Here is a 20450-nt window from a genome sequence, read left to right on the forward strand (position 1 = left end):
TTGGGGCCTGATAAGTGCTCCTTAAATAAGCACAGGCATGTGAAACAGCAATGCCAGAGGTTCTGTCTCAGGAGGAAACTTGGTTAAGCCATTTTGCAAGGTTAATTCAGGCTTTTAGCCAAGAATTGTCCTATTTATAATGATCATGAAAGATGTATACATTCTTCTACTTTAAAAAGTACATAAGCTAATGTAAATCAACCTCAAATCAATGTTGGAAGACTCAAAGAAAAAAAAAGCTCTGTCATTTCACTAAATCCCTTAACCTGTGGCATCCATCCCCCACAGCTGTTCCAAAGGGTCCTGTGCTTAGGACAAGGAGAGTCTACTCTGTGGAAGTACGTGATTGATGTAGCAGGATTAATGAAAATGACTCCCCTTTTCTTGAATCTTCTAACCCATTCTCTACAAAGATAAACTTGTAAATCATGTAAATAAAGGTATTCTACTAGTAGTTTTAATCAGTGTGTGACCATTATATTATCAATTCACACTTTCTACAAGGCATGTGGTAATTCATATTCTTCTCCAAGCAAATTAATTCAATCCTTCCCAAAGCTGAAGGTTTTGGCACCTGTGACCCCTCATTGATTTATCAACATAATACATTTAGAGGGTGAAAGGGAGAAAAGAGAAGGCAAATCCCTTGCCTCTGTCTCCCCCACCAAGTGGTTTGTGCAGGAGAACCCCAGACAATCCCTGTAGCGTGGCCATGTCTTTAGTCTTGAATGAAGTAATAGCAAATATCTGAGCCTTTTTCCTTCAAACATGACAAGTTCTTATATCAGGGTCTTTGCATTTGCTACTTCTTCTGTTTGGGGGTGCTTGTCCCTAGATTTCCCTTAGCTGCCTCCTTCCCATCTTTCTGGTCCTTTCTCAAAGAGGCCTTCACCCCTGGCTAAAGTCGCCCCCCTGACTCAGTCCCACCCTGTAACCCTGATTAATCATCTCCACAACATTTCTCAGGGTCTGATGTTACCTTATTTGTTAAGTTTATTGGGCATAAGCTCTCTCTCTCTCCTTGAATGCAGGAAATGCTGCTGCATCCCCAAATGCTTGACACAGAGTCGGCGCTCATTAAATATGTGTGGACTAACTATAGGAAGACAAGTTCTCCTCTCCCAAACCCCACCTTTACCTCCATCCCCATCTGTAAGCCAGAAAGGAGGTACAGAGGACATATCTAAGGAAATGGCACTCCCTGGTCCTTGGTGGTGATTGTCTAGTGGTGATTGGAGCACCACGGCTCTGCCTGTGGCAGCCTCAGTTCAAATTCTAATCCACACATTTGGTGTATTGTTTCAAGGAGTCTATGTCATGACTGCCAGGGTGCAAATTCCTGCTCTGGTTCTAACTAGCTGGGTGATCTTGGGCTAGTTATTTAATCCCACTATGCCTACATTTCTTTGCCCTTACAAAGGGGGGATATATCACCTATCCTGCAGAGTTGTGAAGGTTCACTAAGATAATGAATGTACCCGGCTGAGCCCAGTGCCTGGCACAGGGTAAGCACACAATGAATTGTAGCTTTGAATTTATTAATGATGGAAGCTAATTTATACTTGTGCTACTAATCTCTCTCCCCTAGTAGACCTCACTAACTGATTATGCCATTCCTTCTTTTAAAAAATGGCCTCACAACCTTCATATAACACCACCCTCTCCTAGACAGTCACTACCAATCAATCATTTGGAGCTGGCGTGCAAACTGAAACCTATTAGCCCTTCCTGATTCAGGAAGCTCTTAAAAAGGCTGTCAAGCAGGGCTATTAACATTGAGCTTGATGTCCAAAAGTAAATTGGTAGTTAATTTTGCCACTGGAAAAGTGGCAAATTCAGCAGGATACATCCATGGGCAAATTCACTAGCGTGGGAGAAGAGAGAGTCATGGGAGAACCCACTCTTGACAGATGAGGGTAGAGGGGAAGGCCCTGCCCCTCCCATTAGGCTTGGTTCCCTAGAGGTTATAGAAATCAGGGCTTTTGGAAGGCAGGGTGTGAGCAGTGCTCAGATTTACTCTCTGATATATTCCTTTCCATGAAGCAGCTCTTTTGGAAATTGGGAGTTCACCAGGAAAAAATCATCCCTCATGATTGGCTCCCTTTGAATTCTTATTAAATATTCCAAACACCTCCTAACAATTTCTGGATTCCAATCAGTATCAACAGAGGACTATAATTTTTACTAACTTATTTTTAAGTGATAGAGCGTCTAGCAGATTATTAGTGGGTGTGTGGGTGTGTGTGTGTGTGTGTATGCATGTGTGTACCATTTTATAAGTGACAATGAGGTTATTGAGGAGCTTTTCCAAGAGCTAAGGAGCCTGCCGGCTTGGATGGATAGCAGTGACACTTTCAGAAAAGAAAATGAAGCTAGAAAGATGAAATATAGAAATAAAAACAGAGAGTAACGCTTGTGTTTAATTTACTTCCATAAATCTGGCTCTACCAAAAGTAGCAAATTGGGAGATGCCAACTTTCTAGCATCCCCGGGTCCCCTTTCTTGCTCATTTTTCTTCATTCTCTAAAGGACCCAGCGCCCCAACTTTCTCCATTACTTTCATCATCAAAATCTTTCTGCAGGAAATTAGTTGTAGAAAAACTAGTTCATACCAGAGTAGAAATGACTAGTGGCTTAATATTTCCTCTTATAGGCAATACACATATTTTATGACTTAAAGACATGGGCTAAATTGTGTTCACCCAAAATTCGTTACGTTGAAGTCCTAACCCCTGGTAACTCAGAATGTGACTGTATTTGGAGGTAGGGTCTCTAAAGAAGTAATTAAAGTTATATGACATCATTGAGGTGGGCCTTAACCAATATGACTGATGTCTTTATAAGAAGAGGAGATTAGGACACAGACAGGTACTGAGGGAAGACCATGTGAAGGCACAGGGAGAAGACAGCTATCTACCAGCCAAGGAGAGAGGCCTTAGAAGAAACCAACCCTGTTGACACTTTGATCTTTGACTTCTAGCCTCCAGAACTGTGAGGAAATAAATTTCTGTTGTTTAAGCCACCCAGTCTCTAGTATTTTGTTATGGCAGCCCAAGCAGACTAATACAAATAGTTTAGGAGTTGGTCAGACTTGTGTTAGAATCGCAACTTTTCCGTTTAGGAACTGTGAAACCTCAGTCAGTTAACTATCTGAGCTTCAGTTTTCTCAACCATAAATGGAGATGATAATGCCTGTCTCATGAGGTGTGTGTGAGGATTTTTTTTTTTCTATTGGAGTATAGTTGATTTACAATATTGTATTAGTTTCAGGTGTACAGCAAAGTGATACATATACGTATATATCCACTCTTTTTTAGATTCTTTTCCCATATAGGCCATTACAGAGTATTGAGTAGAGTTCCCTGTACTATACAGTAGGTTCTTATTAGTTATCTATTTTATATATAGTAGTGTGTATATGTCAATCCCAACCTCCCAATTTATCCCTCCTCCCCCTGTCCCCCCTGGTAACCGTAAGTTTGTTTTCTACATCTGTGACTCTATTTCTGTTGTGTAAATAAGTTCATTTTCACCATTTTTTTAGATTCCGCATATAAGCGATATCATATGATATTTGTCTTTCTCTGTCTGACTTACTTCACTCAGTATGACAATCTCTAGGTCCATCCATGTTGCTGCAAATGGCATTATTTCATTCTTTTTTATGGCTGAGTAATATTCCATTGTATATATGTACCACATCTTCTTTATCCATTCCTCTGTTGATGGACATTTTGGTGTGAGGATTAAATGAGACAATATACATTATTGGTTAGCACAGTGTCTGCATGGTACCTGGCACTTAGCACTTCATAAAGTGCTATTATTACTATTATTATAGTAGAATTTTAACTGGATACAAAGTACTGACAAAATCAGTACTTCTGTACATCACTTGTCTTTACACCACAGATACTCAAAAAATATGTTACTGGATCACACTGCAGTGGTGGCTTCTCACTCCTAAGGGGCCCTTAATTCCCGTACAGTTGGCATCAGAAGCTACAGATGTGGTCTTGGTCTCCAAAATGTAGACAAGAATTATGGGAAAATATAAGAAAAATCCGTACTGCAGTAAAAGAGGCAGATAAGAGTCTACCAACAAATGAAATAAAATTTAAACTTAAAGAACAGTGAGTAATTATGCTAAAACCACTAGTTTATTAAACCATTTATACTAATAAGTAGCTTATTTGTAATTAACTTTCTGAGGAAGCCTCTTAAGTGTTGGTTCTCAGGTAAATGTCTTGACTTGGAGGACAGTCATCTAATAACTGTGGTTTCAGGTCAGGCACATTAAATTTCAAATAAACATTCTGTATTTTAACACTTAAGTTATTTTTAGTATAAATGGTTCCTCTAGCAATCAAAACTCCCCACATGGGAAAGGAAGACAACACTAAAACTTATACCATTCTCCTGCCCCACAGTTTTACAAAAAATGTTATGAAACAGATCACTGAAAACTATTTTCCCTCAAGGCAATCTACACAATCAGTATAATATGTCCGGTTGCCTTGCATCCCTCCAGGAAGCAGGAACAGAGCCACTTTGGACCTCTGGGTTCTGGGATTTTAGAGGTGAGCACATTGGTATCCACTGCATATTTTGAGGCTTTTCCTGTGCTTTTATCTATAAATGGAAATAAAGCTGAGGTTGAAACAGCCAGGTACATAATGCCAAAATATAAAACCAGATGTAGCCTTCTTCTGAGTCTTACTCCCAGTGTGCACAGTCTACCCCTGGCCATTCCTCCTCAGCAGCAGAAAGCTGCTCTGTCCTCTCTTTGTCTCTGTATCCCAACTCTGGCATGAGATGTCTCCATTCATTAATCTGGAGTCCATAATGTTACCCATCCTGCAGCTCTGTGTTCTATTCTGTCCTCCTCGCTCCTCTTGCCAGGCCCACTCATTTGTTCTTTGGTACCCAAAGCCCACTACACCTCCCCTTCTGACTTAGCTATCTATCTCTTATCTATTTCCCTGTGCAATACAGCTGATAGCATTGTGCAACAGACACAAGAAATCCTGAGTAGAGAGGCTGAGTACCAGGTCCCATTCTTATATCAGGCCTCTGGAGCCTGGCTATTAAGAGTGTATCATTAGCCTGATAATTTAGCATCTCCCCAAATCCAAAATTCACCCAAAATGAATATACATTAAAATCTTTGGAGAAGTAGCCTAACAAAAGAAAAATAGAGAAAGGTTTGATTTTCTAGACTTCTCTTTTCTCTTCAAGAAGAATGTAAGCAAGTAACCTCCTTTGAACTGAAGTGAAATTCTCTGTTGTAAATGGTTCTTTACATGAGCCTTGCAGAAAACCATTTCTCAACATCTCCATCAGAACAGAAATGACCACAATGACACACTCCCTCAGCTCCTGTTAGCCTGACAGCTCCCCATTGTCTAGCAGAAGAGAGAAGAAAAACTGACTTGTGGTTATTATAAATGCTATAACTGAAACTTTATTGCATATAAATTTTCGCTCACTAAATTGCTGAACCCAGTAAAGATGTATTTGTTTTCTGCTTTTCTTAAGTAATGATGAATCAATAGGTCTATTTAGCTCAGCTTCTCTACATTTAAATCCCCTAGTGAAACATGAGGGTGGAAGACAGGACCACACTTGATTTCCTTTGTATTACATTCTTCTATCTCCAAAAAGCTTCTCTGACTGTTCAGGTGACCTCAGTCCCTAGGCTGGCTTAGCTATTCACGGGTAAACTTGGTTTGCAAGTGCACACCCATAGTCTTTGATCCACTGATTTCCCACATCACTGATTTTGTGTCTGACTTGACTATGCTGTCTCTCCTTTCATCAGATTGTAATTTGTCAGTCAATTTTATCAACCAGTCAGTGTGATTTTTATTTTTTTAATTCTTTTAGGCTATACTAATGAAAGGAGACAAAAGCCATTAATGATTTAATCCTCTGAATTTTTTTTAGTGGTTCACAGAGGAATTTGGATTGATACAACTGGATGTGACAGCTTCCACAAATGTCCTGCAATGCCTTTTGCAGGACCTGATAAAATCTTCATATGCTCTCACAAGCAGATCTATTATCTTGTACATGCAAAAGAACCCACTAGAGAATATAATTATGACTAGCTCGATCATAGAATTCCCTTAGAATAATAATTAAAGGAATAAAATGAAATTAAAAGCAGCAAATATAATGTAATGCTCCCCATAAGCATTTAGTAGATACTCATTAACAGACAATGAGACAAAGAAGATACCAAAATGTGACTCGGGTCTGCACCTTCACAGAGTGCAGTCACTGACACACCATAGACACTAATGATGCCAGGCTTAATCATCTCCTGCAGCAGGTGATGGAGGCTTGAATTGGGGAAGTGTCATTTAAAAGGGAATATTTTTTTTGTCTTTAGCAGTGGTAACATCGATGGAACAGATTCTTTTGTTGTTGTTGTTTTTACTGAAAATCTCCAAACTAAGCAAATACTCACCTTTGTTTGGTGGAAAACTGCCTTGTCAGCATTAACTAGAATGCACATACTTCCAAATGAGATGTTCGGTGTTCAGTTTAATAATGTATTGGGTCTATCTCTGCCCTTAGTAGCAGGAGAAGAAATTTTTTCCCTATTTACTCCTAAAGGGAATGGATGTTTCCCTGTCATTCTCCGGGGACAGGAAAGGACAGCTCACTGCCAGTCATCTTTGAATAGGAATGGAGGTGGGTCTTGCAATGAGGGTGGGAAAGGACTTTCTTTAGAGCCAGAGGTTGGACTGGCAATCTAAGGTATGGTGGTGGTTGGAGATTTTAATTTTTAAGGTTGAGCTAACCTACTACTACTCAGAGGCCTATCCAGCCATGGGCCTAACAGTAGCCACTTTTGTGGGTGTATCTAAGCTATTCTCAAAGGTAGATTGACCTACACAGGCAAAGCCTCACTATTTCTTCTCCTTTGTCACTTGCAAATCTTATCCTGAGTCTAAGAACAGAATGAAGTTTCTTATTTGCCATTGTAACCCCTAGCATCTAGCATAGTTCTTGGCCCACATTTTATTGGATTGATTTTGTAAAATTCAATGAAATTATCATTACAGGAGTTTTATCTATATTGAATAAAAGGAGCTAGTCCTTTAAGTGACTTATTTCTAACTTGAGTTGCATTTATGGACACAGTCTAGATCAACTGGCCTGCTTTCATTTTTGTAAAACTAAATTCATTGGTCATGTCTTTGAAAACAGGTGAACCCACTGGCGCTCCCAGACAGACACAGAGGAGAGAATCACGGATTCACCCTACTGTCGCTCTGTGCCTTGTCTCCATTCCTCTCAGCACAGGCTGTGGCTGAGCCAGCAAAAAGCATCACAGCCAATACTGGTTTCTTTTTCTAATCCATGTAAAGAGCACATTTTCATGGGGCTCTTGGGCCTACAGATATTAGACCACATATTTTTAAAAAACCAGATGTACAGTCATAAAAATAATAAAGTAATTAATTTATGAAAGATACAGTTAGTGCATCTTGATCTGAAGATGGAAAGAAAGTCATGTGTTTAGAAACCTGGTACATGAAAGATACTGTGTTAGAGGATTTCCCTAACATTTTCGTATTTAATTTCTCAATACAACTCCTTGAGTTAGGTATTATGTTTCCCACTATATTAATAAGGAAATTGAGGTTCAAAAGGAGCATTAACTTATCCAACAAATATTTACAAAGTGCTCATTATATCTCAGGCACTGTTCTCGATGCTGGGATATATAGCAATGAGAAAAACAATGTCCTCATGGAATTTATGCCCATGTTCTTGTGGCTAATAAGTGGGTTTACATCCAGATCTGTCTGATCCCAATATTCATGCTTTCTTTCACTGCACATGGCAGCTGGAATGGAGGAACTCAAAGAGACAATTACAATATTTGTGTAACCTGAATAAATTCTATGTGACCCTGCCTTGGCTCTACAGTAAAAGAGCTAGAGTACCCAAAAAAGTAAAAGTACTTCAATTCTTGGTTCTAAGTTATATATTCTTCTTTTTATGACTATTATTTTTTAAATTTATTTATTTATTTTTGGCTGCTTTGGGTCTTCGTTGCTGCACGCAGGCTTTTCTCTAGTTGTGGCGAGCAGGCTTCTCATTGTGGTGGCTTCTCTTATTGTGGAACATAGGCTCTAGGCACACGGGCTTCAGTAGTTGTGGTGCATGGGCTCAGTAGTGTGGCTCATGGCCTCTGGAGCACAAGCTCAGTAGTTGTGGCACACGGGCTTAGTTGCTCCGTGGCATGTGGGATTTTCCCGGGCCAGGGCTCGAACCCATGTCCCCTGCATTGGCAGGCAGATTCTTTATCACTGTGCCACCAGGGAAGTCCCTAAGTTATTTATTCTTTTAAACGATTAACATATATTATTTTTTCTACTTAAAATATATTGTTAAATTCCCTTTTTCCTGTCTAGACTCTGGAGAGTATCAGATTTTTGTTAGTTAACAAGGAATTATTCTGACTCTTTCAGAGGATGCTAAGGCTCATGGACATGTTTCTGCCCTTTTGGGAAAAGTCCAGCTCCTTCTTCCATCCATATGTTCTTGTGTCCTATACACTAAAATAATAACTCTGGGTTGATTCCCTTTACTACAAATTTTGTTTTCAAAAGACCCCAAACTCCAACTTCTCTGCTTACTATGTTCCCTACTAAATGTTCTTCCCAACCCTAACTGTTTCTTCTGAAATCCAACCCATGAAGGCTTCATAACCTCACCCACACATGCTCCCTCCTCTGACCCCCATGACACTATGGAACATGTTTATGGCACTCACAGTCTTATACTGTGATCTTGAGGGATTTTGTCTTATTCTCTAATAAACATTCACTCAGAGAGGGCAGAGATGTCTTCCATTGGTCTCTCATAATCAACAAATGAGCAATAAATATTTTTAATTGATTGTGTTATTTTTAAAAATTAAGCCCATAATTATCTCTACTCAGATTTTTTTTAACTGTCATTTTAGAGAACCATCTATTTTCAAAACCACAAATAAACATGTCACTCAAATAAAAGCCCATGTTACAGTTATTGCATCTGGAAGAATGTAAGAGAGGATTTTCATTCAACCCATAAATAATTATTTGTCCTCTACACTGCACAAATAATAATTCCAAGATAATTGGAGGTTGCAGTGAAGAACCATATGTACATCCAAATTTGTGAAGTGTTATGAAATAATTTAATAGCCAATCAGTTAAGAGGTGATTGCAAGCAATTCAAAGAGATTTGAATTATGGAGTTGGAGCAAGAAAAATGATCTTGCTCGTTCAGGCTCTCATCAGAAGTAGATCAGTAAAATTGGAAAATCTGGGGCTCAAAAACCAGCAGTAAATGAAACTATCCTAAGATCTACATAAAGGCCTTCTAATACAGTATCCATTGGTGGCATCAAGGAAGAGAAATATGGAGCAATAAATATTAACCACTTCATAAAAAGTAGCACCTCATTTTCTATGTTACTACCCTACAAATATCATTGAAGCTGAGAAAACATTGCATAATAGAACGCTACTATTAGAAATTATGACAACAAAATATTCTCTTACAAGTTGGTTTGGCTACTCCTATGTATGAACTGAATTATAGCCCAGTGCCATCTGCATGACCCTGGGCACGCCACTTAACCTTTAAGAATCTCTGTGTCTGTAAAGATAAAGTCACTTACCAGGATTATGAGAACAAAATGACATCTAATACATGAAAATGTTAGTGAAAAATGGGGTACCATACCAAAGGTATTATTTCTTCTCTGCTTAAATATTAAATCAATATGTTCACTGCATTAAACTTGTATTTTATTTTAAGGCATAAATAGATATTTTCTGCTTGATATTTGAGTAAAAATTCATACTAAAGGACAGAAATTAATAACGAAATGTCTAGTAGTACTACAGCCATATTTTAGCAATTTTCCTCTCCCAAATGAGTTTGAGTTCTATTTTATCCTATTTAGATGTTATCATGTAGCAAGTGGTTCTGACTTTTCACTTACTGCAAGAACTTGTACAGGATGCTTTAAGTATTACGTGTTCCCCAGAGCCTATTCTCGTTCTCATTCAGCCTGGGGAGAAAATGATATGAAACATTTTTTCCTTGAAGACTATAGGACACATGCTCTTCCTCCTCCTCCTTCTCCTCCTCCTCCTCCTCCCCCCTCCTCCTCCCCCTGCTCCTCCTCCTCCTTCTCCTCCTCCTCCTCTACTCCTTCTTTATCCCCTTCTCTTTTGCCTCCTCCTTCTTCCCAGAAATATAATGTGGATATGAACGCCAGAGTTCCATAGAGCTTCAAAGGACCCAAGGAACCATCCAGGCATTCTTAAGACTTGGAAATTTGGGACCCACATGGTACAGGACATGCACAAGATCATACAGCTCAAACAACCCTGAGAAATCTAATTTTAGAACTGTAATCTGTGCTTTCCTCTTCAAGGAGCAGCCAAGTTGAAAGAATCAGTCCATTCGAGTCTTCATATTCAAGTCCAAGATCTTTACAAATTTCCTTAACTTGTTCTTTCCCTCACCAACATTAAGCAGTATGTAAACAATAATTTTATCCTTGTTTTTCTGATAGCTCAATGTAGGGGAAAGAGAATTGGACCAGACGTAAGAAGTCCTGGCTTAATGTCCTGGCTCTGCTCCTTAATTTGTAACCTTGGATAAGTCACTAGATTTCTTTAAGTCCCTGTTTTTGTACTTGTAAAACTAAGATGCCTGTCTTAATTACCTTACAGAGTTTTAACAAAGTAGAAGGTGAATGTTAATACCTTTTATTCTATTAATATATCTATTAATGTGAATACCTTCTATTAAATTATACAGTTCTGAGTGAACACAGGCACTTTTATTATTTATTCTTTGATCTCCTGGAATGTTTTTGAAGATTAAAAGAGAAAATTTTATGGGGCAGAAATATAAACCACTTAAATTCTCTTTGTAAAATGTAGGATAAGAATGATGTCAGATTCTTGAGTTGAGTGTCCCATGAGGAGCTTCAGCGCACGTCCCAAGCTGAGGTGTCGGCTCAGCTGTTTCACGAGGAATTCTGGTCTGAAGGGCCGGGGGCAAGGCCTCTGCATGGGGCCCGTTATGAGCAAGTGAAACAGACTAAGCACAAAGGGAAAAAAGGTGGATGGGCTAGGCCTGAAGTGAGATTGCCAGATTTATGTCCTTTCCAAATGAAATGTGGACCCTCTAGCAGCAGGAGGTGTGAAGAGAGAGGACCTTCAAGATGGTGGAAAAGTAAGACGTGGAGATCACCTTCCTCCCCCAAAATACATCAAAAATACATCTACATGTGGAACAACTCCTACGGAACCCCTACTGAATGCTGGCAGAAGACTGCAGACTTCCCAAAAGCCGTGTGGCTGACAGGGTCTTGGTGCTCTGGCCGGCTGTCAGGCCTGAGCCTCTGAGCTGGGAGAGCTGAGTTCAGGACATTGGACCACCAGAGACCTCCCGGCCCCATGTAATATCAATCGGCGAGGGATCTCCCAGAGATCCCCTGTGTCTTGGCTGAGCATGCTCCTTGGCTAGAAAAATCCCTCAAAAACTCAAAGCTTTTTGCACTAAGTGGCCTTTAGCATGAAGAGGTACATGCTAAAGAAGAGTGGACAGAGCACCAACAGCATCTACGACAATGCAGATCTCAATATCTAAGTGATTAAAATGTGACTAACTGAATAGTTTGATTTTGGCCTTTTGATTGGAAGGAAAGAGAGCACACTTCAGCTAACCAAGAAAAGTTAAATTTATTGTAAAGATACCAGTAAGCTTGTGGCATACCAGTACAGAAACCAAAGTAATGCCAGGTCTAATGGGAACTATAACAAATAAACAGGTAAGACGCAACATAGCTACTTTGTCTCTTTTAAGGGCTATACTCATGACTTGTCTCTGCCTGTCTCTTCCATTTCTCTCTCTTTACTACTATATTAGTCAGGTTAGGCTGTGCTGTGTTACAGTAACACACAACCCTCACATCTCTGGCTTAACACACAAAAGCTAATTTTCCTCAGTTGTTCTTCAGGCAGTGAATCACCAATTCTGATAGCTGCTTTCTATGTGCAGATTCAGGGATCCAAACAGCTTTGATCTATGGTTCAACAATATCTCAAGACACTTTCCATAACTTTGTGCAGGAGCTTTTTATTAACTCAGTCTGGAAGTGACACACATTTCTGCACACATTTCTATGGCCAGACCTGGTCACAAAGTCTTGCCTAACAACAAAAGTTTGCATAGTCTCCCATACATACGCCCAGGAGGGAAAAGATATTGCTAAGCACTGATAACATCTGCTGCGCCAGACATGTTCCTTGAAACTTTAGCTTCCATATAACCATACTGGCTAATTTGGCCTCTAGTACACTTCATGACCTTTCTGTTTTGCACCTCCAATTAACATACTCAGTCTTTCAGTTTCCCAAATTCAAAATCCTAAAAGAAGAATTCCTATATTCCTATATCCTATATTCTCCTATATTGGTCTTCCAGCATTACCGAAAGTAATAACAACTAAATTTAAAAGAAATTGTGAATGACTCCTGACTTTGAGACTTAAACAGAGAAGAGCTTGGGGCAATGTTCACTGAACACCTACAGCAAAAGAATTCTGCTGACAAGTTAATTTTTCTAGCAAATTATCTGCTTCTTAAAGGCAGGGAAAAAATATTTGAAAACTTGTAGAAAGTAGAGAAATTCACCAGGAAGACAGCTCCAGAGAATACTATAAGGAGCAATGGCATTGGAACTGTACTGCGAAGCTTAAGCAGAAACTAGCTCTGGTTTCCTATTAGGATAGAATAAATGATATATAGTCAGATTAACACTGTAACAGCATATGTAAAGTAGAATTCCAAAATTTAAGATCAGAAACATGAGATGCTTTTTAGTTCTGGCATGTAACAATGAAGATTAGATAGGAGAAAGGGAATTACAAGTAACAGTCACACTCCTTCAGAAATTATTTCAAAATTCTTGTAAGAATTATTTTTTATATATTTTTCAAATTATAACACACTTGTAACACGTTTGTTACAAAAAGTGAAATAACCTAGAACAAAGTGTATAAAGGCTAAGGCAACATTTTTCTTTGCTTTTTGAACTTTTGAACTTTATTGATGTTTGTTTTTAACTTTAATAGATGTTTCCACACAGCTTACTTAGAATCTTTATTTACAATTAATTGACCATAGATATATGTCTATTTCTAAACTCTATTCTGCTTCATTGATATATATTTCTATCCTTAAGGCACTAACACAACAGGTTAATTACTGTAGCTTTTTAGTAAGTCTTAAAATCAGTTAGTATAAATCTTTCAAGTTGGATCTTTTTCAAAATACTTTTGGCTGTTCAAGCTTCTTTGCATCTTCAAGTAGACTTTAGAATCACCTTGTCAATTGCTTACCCTCAAAAAAAGCCTTCTGAAAATTTTCATTGGAATTGCATTGAATCTATAAATCACTTTGGGGGAAATTGCCATCTAAACAATATTGAGTCTTACCAATCTATGAACACGGCATATCTCACCATTTATTAAAGTTGCTTTAATTTCTCTCTGAAACGTTTTGTAGTTGTCAGTGTATAGATCTTATACATATTTTATTAATTCAAATTCATGTTTTTTGATGCTGTTATAAATGGTACAGTTTTAATATCAGTTGCTGATTGTGCATTGCTAATGTATTTTTGTATATTCAATGCTTCCTCTTCATTCCGGCTAAAGAGAATATGAATGATTCCTGGTCCTATGTGTGCTCTGAGAATTGTTTATATTACAAATCCAATAATTGCTCTTTCCTCAGAAGTTGTTATTGCCCATTCTGGTGGAGAGTCACCCTATATATGCACACATTGTGTTCAAGCACTCAAGCAAATCCCCATGCAGATTCCTTGAAACTGTCTAATTCTTTCCTCTCTCCAATTCTAGCTTCCTTCACCTCCCCAAAATTGAATCTCTTTCTCCTCAACTCAGGGAGATTGGTGGGCTTTGTTTGGATTCCTCCTCTGTATCACAGTCTGGAAATTACCATTTGGTCGAAAGCCTGGTTGAAGGTAGGGCTCACCTCTTTGTCTGCCTTCTCTCAGGAATTATAACCCTACACTGTCTGTTATCTAGTGTCTGACAATAGTTGATTCCTATAGTTAATCCTGCTTTTTAGTCACTTATGGAAGGAGGATTATTCCCATATGGCCAAAAGAGGGAATTTTGCCCCTTTAATTTTTCATGTAATAATTTGTGTTGATAGTTGACCTGACACTCAACTGTACTAAGATTCCTGGGGAAATCCTAAGATCCTAATCTTTTGCTACAGTGTTGAAATCTGTTTGCTAATATCCTACTTAGCGTCTTTACATCTATTACTTAGGTGGTTTAGGTCTATAGTTTTTGATTTATTGCATTCTCTGTTAAATATATTATTATTATTATATTGTGTTATTAAACTTATGATGGCTTTATAAAGTGGACTAGGGAACATTCTATATTTTTCTTTAATTTAGGTTATTTCAATAACATTAAAATTACTTGCTCTTAAAAAGTTAACTAGAGCTCATCTGTACAACCATGCTATCCTTTTTAATGATAAATCAAAACTTAACCTTTCAAATCTCTTTAATGGAGGTTGGTCTATTTAAGCTTTCTACTTTGAAGGATTAATTCAGTTAATATATTATTTTGCCAGGAAAATATCCATTTCTTTAAGTTTTAAAATTTGTTGTCATTGAGTTTCACATAGTACTGCCCCCAGGTTTGTTAATTGTGAGTTATATTGTACTTTCCATTATATTAATGGTTATATTTCCTTTCCCAGGCCTCATAATGCATGCATATATTTACTCGTAAGTGAAAAAGAAAAGATAATAAGTAATCCCTCCAACAAAAATATTCTATTTCTCACCTATCCTTTCACATTTTTTCTCTCTCCCCAATTCTGAGGTCCTCAGAATACTTTTACTTTCCCATCAGCTCCTTACGCATCTTGTGGACTCTAAGATTCATTTTTTATTTAGTTTAAAATCCTTCTCAAGTATTTTTCTTAGATGGAATATGTGAGCGCTGTATTCTCTAAATTCTTGCAAAATCTTTTTTTAACCTGACAATCAAGTGATCTCTTGGCTGGCTATAAAATACTTAGACGTCTTCTTTTACTTCTAGTAGGCTGTAGACTTTATTTCACATTCTTCGTGCCTTCAGGGCTGCAAAATAGAAATCCAATGCCAATCTGATTCTTTTCTTTTTATAATTAAGTTGTTTCTGTCTGAGAGCTTGTAGATGTTCTTTTTTCCTTGGAGTTCAAGAATTGTATCTGTATGTGCTTGGGTCTTTTTTTAAAATCAATGTCACATATAATTCTAAAATCCTTTCAATCTGTAATCTTATATCTTTATTTGATTCAGGAAAATTATTTTTTTCAGTTGTGATCTTTCCTCCATCTGTGCCTTTTCCTCTTTCTAGGATTCCTATTATTCACAAGTTGGGTCTCCTGGATTTATTCTCCAGCTGTTTTACCTTAATATAAGATTATTTAGATTTCCATCTTCCCAGATTCTCCTGTCTACCCTTTCCAAAGTACTAGTCCCATATTACTTGTAGTTAGAAACAGAATTTGAATAAGGTCATGTTCCAGTAGTACTAAATGGGCAAAACACTCTTAATTTACTGTAATTATTGCATAATTAAAAAGAAAAAAGAATATCAACAATAAATAAATATGTAAGTTATTAAAGGATGGCACAAACATTACAAGTTTAAAATTAAATATTAATGGATTAAGTTACCCCATCAAAAAAAAAAGTTTCCTCAGAATTTCTTTTGAAATAGAACATCACCTCCATTACTTTCAAATAATGCAATTTTTACAAACCACATTCAGCAATATCCTTAATCACAAAATAAATACAGAATATTTTTATCTATTTGTCAGAGAATCTTAAAGTACCAGAGCCTTTAATCAGCTCCTTTCATTGATTTTTTTTTTCCCCCTGTAACTAAGGATTGATGGCTCTAGAAGAGAACGTGGGGGGAAGAGAGAGAATTCTTTCTCCTCTGAGTGTTCATTCTTTATAATCAGAGACAGTTATGTTAATAATCAAGCATTGTAGTCAAAAGTAAATAGGAAAGCACCTAAATTTTTCATTGGAAAACACTTCAAAAAAAATGGAAAAGCCGCTAGTACATTTTAAATTTGCTCAACTTATTGCTAAAGAACATCATTTGGGTGAATAGTAAGCTTCAGAGGCACTTTACACAAATGAGAACATCTGCAGTCACCCCAGGAATGATAAAATTACAGGGCTATCAATCCTCGTGCTTCAGGGCATGGGCTGATCACCAGCTGGAAGAGAGAAGATAGTCCCTATAGTATTTCTATAGTATCAACTACATTCAGATTTTTATTTCCTTTAAATACAACTCATTGGAGGGTTGTAAAGTACATTATGGCCAAATACTGCAACATGAGGGGAAAATATAAAATATTTTAGAGAAACAAATTCAAGAAAATGCTGAACTATCAGAGAAGGTAAGCAGAATAAGCATGGAAGTTAAAAAAGATCATTTGGGGTATTTATCACACACAGAGCCTGACAGAGAGTAGAGCTCAGCAGTTGTTGAATGAATGAATGAATGAACAAAGAAAGAAAGAAGTCCCAGCCTCACCAATATTTGACCTTCAGAACTTTGCTTATCCTCAGTTTACTCATCTTTAAAATGGGGATAATTATACCCATCTCTTCTTGTTATTACAGAGATTGAACTAGGTATGCATGTAAGTAAATTAACTTACTTCCTGGAACAGTGTGAACACTAAACAAATGATAGTCATTTAAATCTCCTGGGTTTGATTTAGCTAATCCTGACCAAATAGATCTAACAAATCATCTCAATATATTTCATATTTCATAGATTTCATATATATCTGTCACAGGTCTAGAGACTGGGAAGTACAAGATCAGGGTGTTGGCAAATTTGCTAACTGGTGAAGATCCTCACAGTGGTGGTCTTCTCATAGTAACCTCACATGATGGAGGGGGCAAGGGAGATTTCTTGGGCTACTTTTATAAGAGCACTAATCCCATTCATGAAGGCTCTGCCAAGGGCCACACCTTCTGATACCATCACCTTGGGAGTTAGGATTTCAAGGTAGGAATTTTGGGGCGACACTTTCAATCCATAGCAGATGTTATACTGTGATAAGCAAAGTTCAAACTCTTAAAAAGAGTAACAGCTGCACACCTTGAAATGTCCAAAGCACTGGCCCAAGGCTACTACAATCAGCCAAACGCATATAAAAGTCATTTGAAGGATTGTAAATTATGAGTGGTACTGACGCTCCTTTCTAACAATTTATTAATTATTATCTACTTGTTATTAGCAAATTCTCTTGGGACCTATAAATTAGATGTGTCCTGCAAATAGATAATGTTCCAACCTCCAAGAAGTTCAATGTTTATAAACAGAGTACATATGCCTTTGGATTTTCTGGACTCAACTAGTTAAAAGCTAGGTTAAAAATAAATCACATAGAAATCAACTATACTTCAATAAATTCTTTTTAAAAAATCACATAGCATTTGTAATTACCATAACTTAAAAAACAATGAAAACTTTTTTCCCCAAACAATGATCACATTATGTTTTTACTGCAATTGAAGGTGGGAAAGATAACCTAGTTTACGGACTATTTCTCCAAGGGCAGGGTTATAAAAAGTCCTTTTTTTTTTTTTTCCTGCACAGTAGTGTGATTTAAATGAGCTGCATATAATCAAGTTATCTCTTTTTTGGAAGGCGGAAAATTGGAAGATTTGTTAAAACTTGGAAAGAAATTTTGTCATTTACTTCATGAATCACTCAGCAAAACAGCCATGTGCAACTTCAAATAAGTTATTACCTCAGAATATCACTAAGTCACTTAACCTAAATATGAGTTTTTTGTTTTTTTGGATTTTCTTGTTCGCCATAATCAAATCAACAGTTCTGCAGGCAAGGGGCAGGACCAATTATCTCCAGTGATGTCTGGGGAGAGGGAGAAGAGTGGAGCTTAATATATGAGTACTAACACTAGAACTAGGCCCCCACCATCACCAGCACCTCTCGCACTTCACTAGAAGAAACAGAAAGAACCCATCCTTCTGGAAGCTGTGGTAGATGCTCGGGCCACATAACATTCAATAAAGCTATTTGGAGTCACACACTGAGACTCTACAGCGACACAGTGATTCATCTACAGAGCTAGTTTACTAAACTATGGGCACTCAGAAATAAGCAACCCGTTCCTGCCTCAACTGAACCAAAGGTTCTACTGGCCTTGTGAAAGCTCAGCCAGGTGCTGAGCGCCCCGGTGAGAGGACAGCTTTGGGGGGAGGGGGACTGAAGAGGGGACAGAAGCTCTTTTACATGAAGCGGGGATATAGAGACACGTTCCCACCACAGGGTAAGAAGCCTCTGGGCCGAGCCTGAATTGAAAGCGTGAAATGAAGGGGGGCATAGATTTTAACGAATATACTGAGCCTTTACGTGGGTCGCGTAGTTTAAATCTCACAGCAACACTAGGAAATCGATATTGTCAATCCCCTTTTAGACACCAGGAACTGGGAGAAAAAGAAGCGAGAAGGCTCCTGCCAGGCCTGCGCCGTCAGACCCCCGGGATGCAGGAGCGCAGGGGCCGGCTTCCGCGGGTTCCTGAGCGGGAGAATAGCCCGGCTGGGGTACAGAAACCTAGGCCTGGGTGAGGCGCCAGCAGCGGAAGAAGGGGGGGGGGGGGGTTCTCCCGCGCGGCGCAGCACGGGCGAGCGGAGATCTGCGCGGAGACTACAGCTGCAAGCCAAACGCAGACGCCGTCGACAGGCACCAGCCCCTCTGCCAGCCCCCTCGCTGCGGGGAGGGGTTTCTCACGCCCCGCTCTTGGGCGACTGAGCCGGAGGTCGGAAGGAAGCGGGGCGAGGGATGAGTCATCCCGCCTAATCCCTCCTTCCCGGTCCCCTCGCCTCCGCACGCCGGCCCCCTCCCGAGATCATGCAGCCCGAAGCGAAGACTCCCCTCATCCTCAGAATCCTCCACCAAACCCCCTGTGGCCTGCGGAGGAGAGGAGAAGGACGGGACGTGTGGCCAATGAGAGCTTCGCTCTCTCGCCCGCCGTCCAATAAGCCGCTGCTTACAGGCTGGGGCGGGACTAGAGGGGCAGGAGGGGGCGGTCCCGGGTTGGCGCTCGGCGCCGCGGTTCGGTGGCTCACAGAGAGAGCGCCTCACAGGGAGTCGGCGCCTAAGCGACGCGGGAAGGCGCCACTGCCAACGCCACCGCCGCCGCTGCTGGCCAAGGTGCTGGACACGACAGGCCGGCGGCCACCTCGTCAGTTCAGGCTCCAGTTGCAGCCGCCTCTGCTTCGCTCCCAGCCAGGTCCCCATGGAAGAGATGGAAGAAGAGTTAAAATGCCCCGTGTGCGGCTCCTTCTATCGGGAGCCCATCATCCTGCCCTGCTCTCACAATATATGTCAGGCGTGCGCCCGCAACATCCTGGTGCAGACCCCGGAGTCGGAGTCCCCCCAGAGCCGACGGGCCTCGGGCTCCGGGGTCTCCGACTATGATTATCTGGACCTTGACAAGATGAGCCTGTACAGCGAGGCGGACAGCGGCTATGGCTCCTACGGGGGGTTCGCCAGCGCCCCCACTACCCCGTGCCAGAAGTCCCCCAACGGCGTCCGTGTATTCCCCCCGGCTATGCCGCCACCGGCCACCCACCTGTCACCGGCCTTGGCCCCGGTGCCCCGCAACTCCTGTATCACCTGCCCCCAGTGCCACCGCAGCCTCATCCTGGATGACCGGGGGCTCCGCGGCTTCCCCAAGAACCGCGTCCTGGAAGGGGTAATTGACCGCTACCAGCAGAGCAAAGCTGCAGCCCTTAAGTGCCAGCTTTGCGAGAAGGCACCCAAGGAGGCCACCGTCATGTGCGAACAGTGCGATGTCTTCTACTGTGATCCGTGCCGCCTGCGCTGCCACCCGCCCCGGGGGCCCCTAGCCAAGCACCGCCTGGTGCCCCCGGCCCAGGGCCGCGTGAGCCGGCGGCTGAGCCCAAGAAAGGTCTCCACCTGCACAGACCACGAGCTGGAGAACCACAGCATGTACTGCGTGCAGTGCAAGATGCCCGTGTGCTACCAGTGCTTGGAGGAGGGCAAACACTCCAGCCACGAAGTCAAGGCTCTAGGAGCCATGTGGAAACTGCACAAGGTGAGTCCTAAGAAAACCCACCCCTAAATCCCCGCGCCTCCGATCCTCCGGTTTTGCAGCAGACGATCCCCCTCTTCTACGCACACTGCCTCCCAACTGGGGCGCAGTGCAGGTGCCTCCAATATCTACTTCCCCCGTCTGGTGCATTGCAGGAAGCGCAGGGGACCGTAAACGGCGCACAGGGGAGTTGAACCTCTCCAG

The 20450-nt window shown here is 40.4% G+C and overlaps 1 protein-coding gene and 1 long non-coding RNA gene across 11 annotated transcripts in view; both read left to right on the top strand.

Moving 5' to 3' along the window:
* Positions 1-10159, top strand: part of LOC309625408 — a 98819-nt gene extending 88660 nt beyond the window's left edge. The window contains exon 4 of the long non-coding RNA XR_014242503.1: positions 7219-10159. This is a non-coding gene — a long non-coding RNA (uncharacterized lncRNA). The remainder of the gene's footprint in view (positions 1-7218) is intronic.
* An 8640-nt stretch (positions 10160-18799) lies between these two features.
* Positions 18800-20450, top strand: part of TRIM9 (tripartite motif containing 9) — a 104520-nt gene continuing 102869 nt past the window's right edge. For 2 of the 10 annotated variants that reach the window (XM_082384810.1, XM_082384809.1), the window contains exon 1: positions 18801-20249. In XM_082384810.1, coding sequence (XP_082240936.1) covers positions 19428-20249 — 822 coding nt within the window. In that variant the 5' untranslated portion in view covers positions 18801-19427. Of the gene's footprint in view, positions 20250-20450 lie in introns of all 10 variants that reach the window. The other 8 variants (XM_082384808.1, XM_082384813.1, XM_082384811.1 and 5 more) reach the window with 5 other exon arrangements.

Source organism: Balaenoptera borealis (genome assembly GCF_965194805.1).
Source record: "Balaenoptera borealis genome assembly, chromosome: 3".
In the NCBI taxonomy this organism is placed as follows: Eukaryota; Metazoa; Chordata; class Mammalia; order Artiodactyla; family Balaenopteridae; genus Balaenoptera; species Balaenoptera borealis.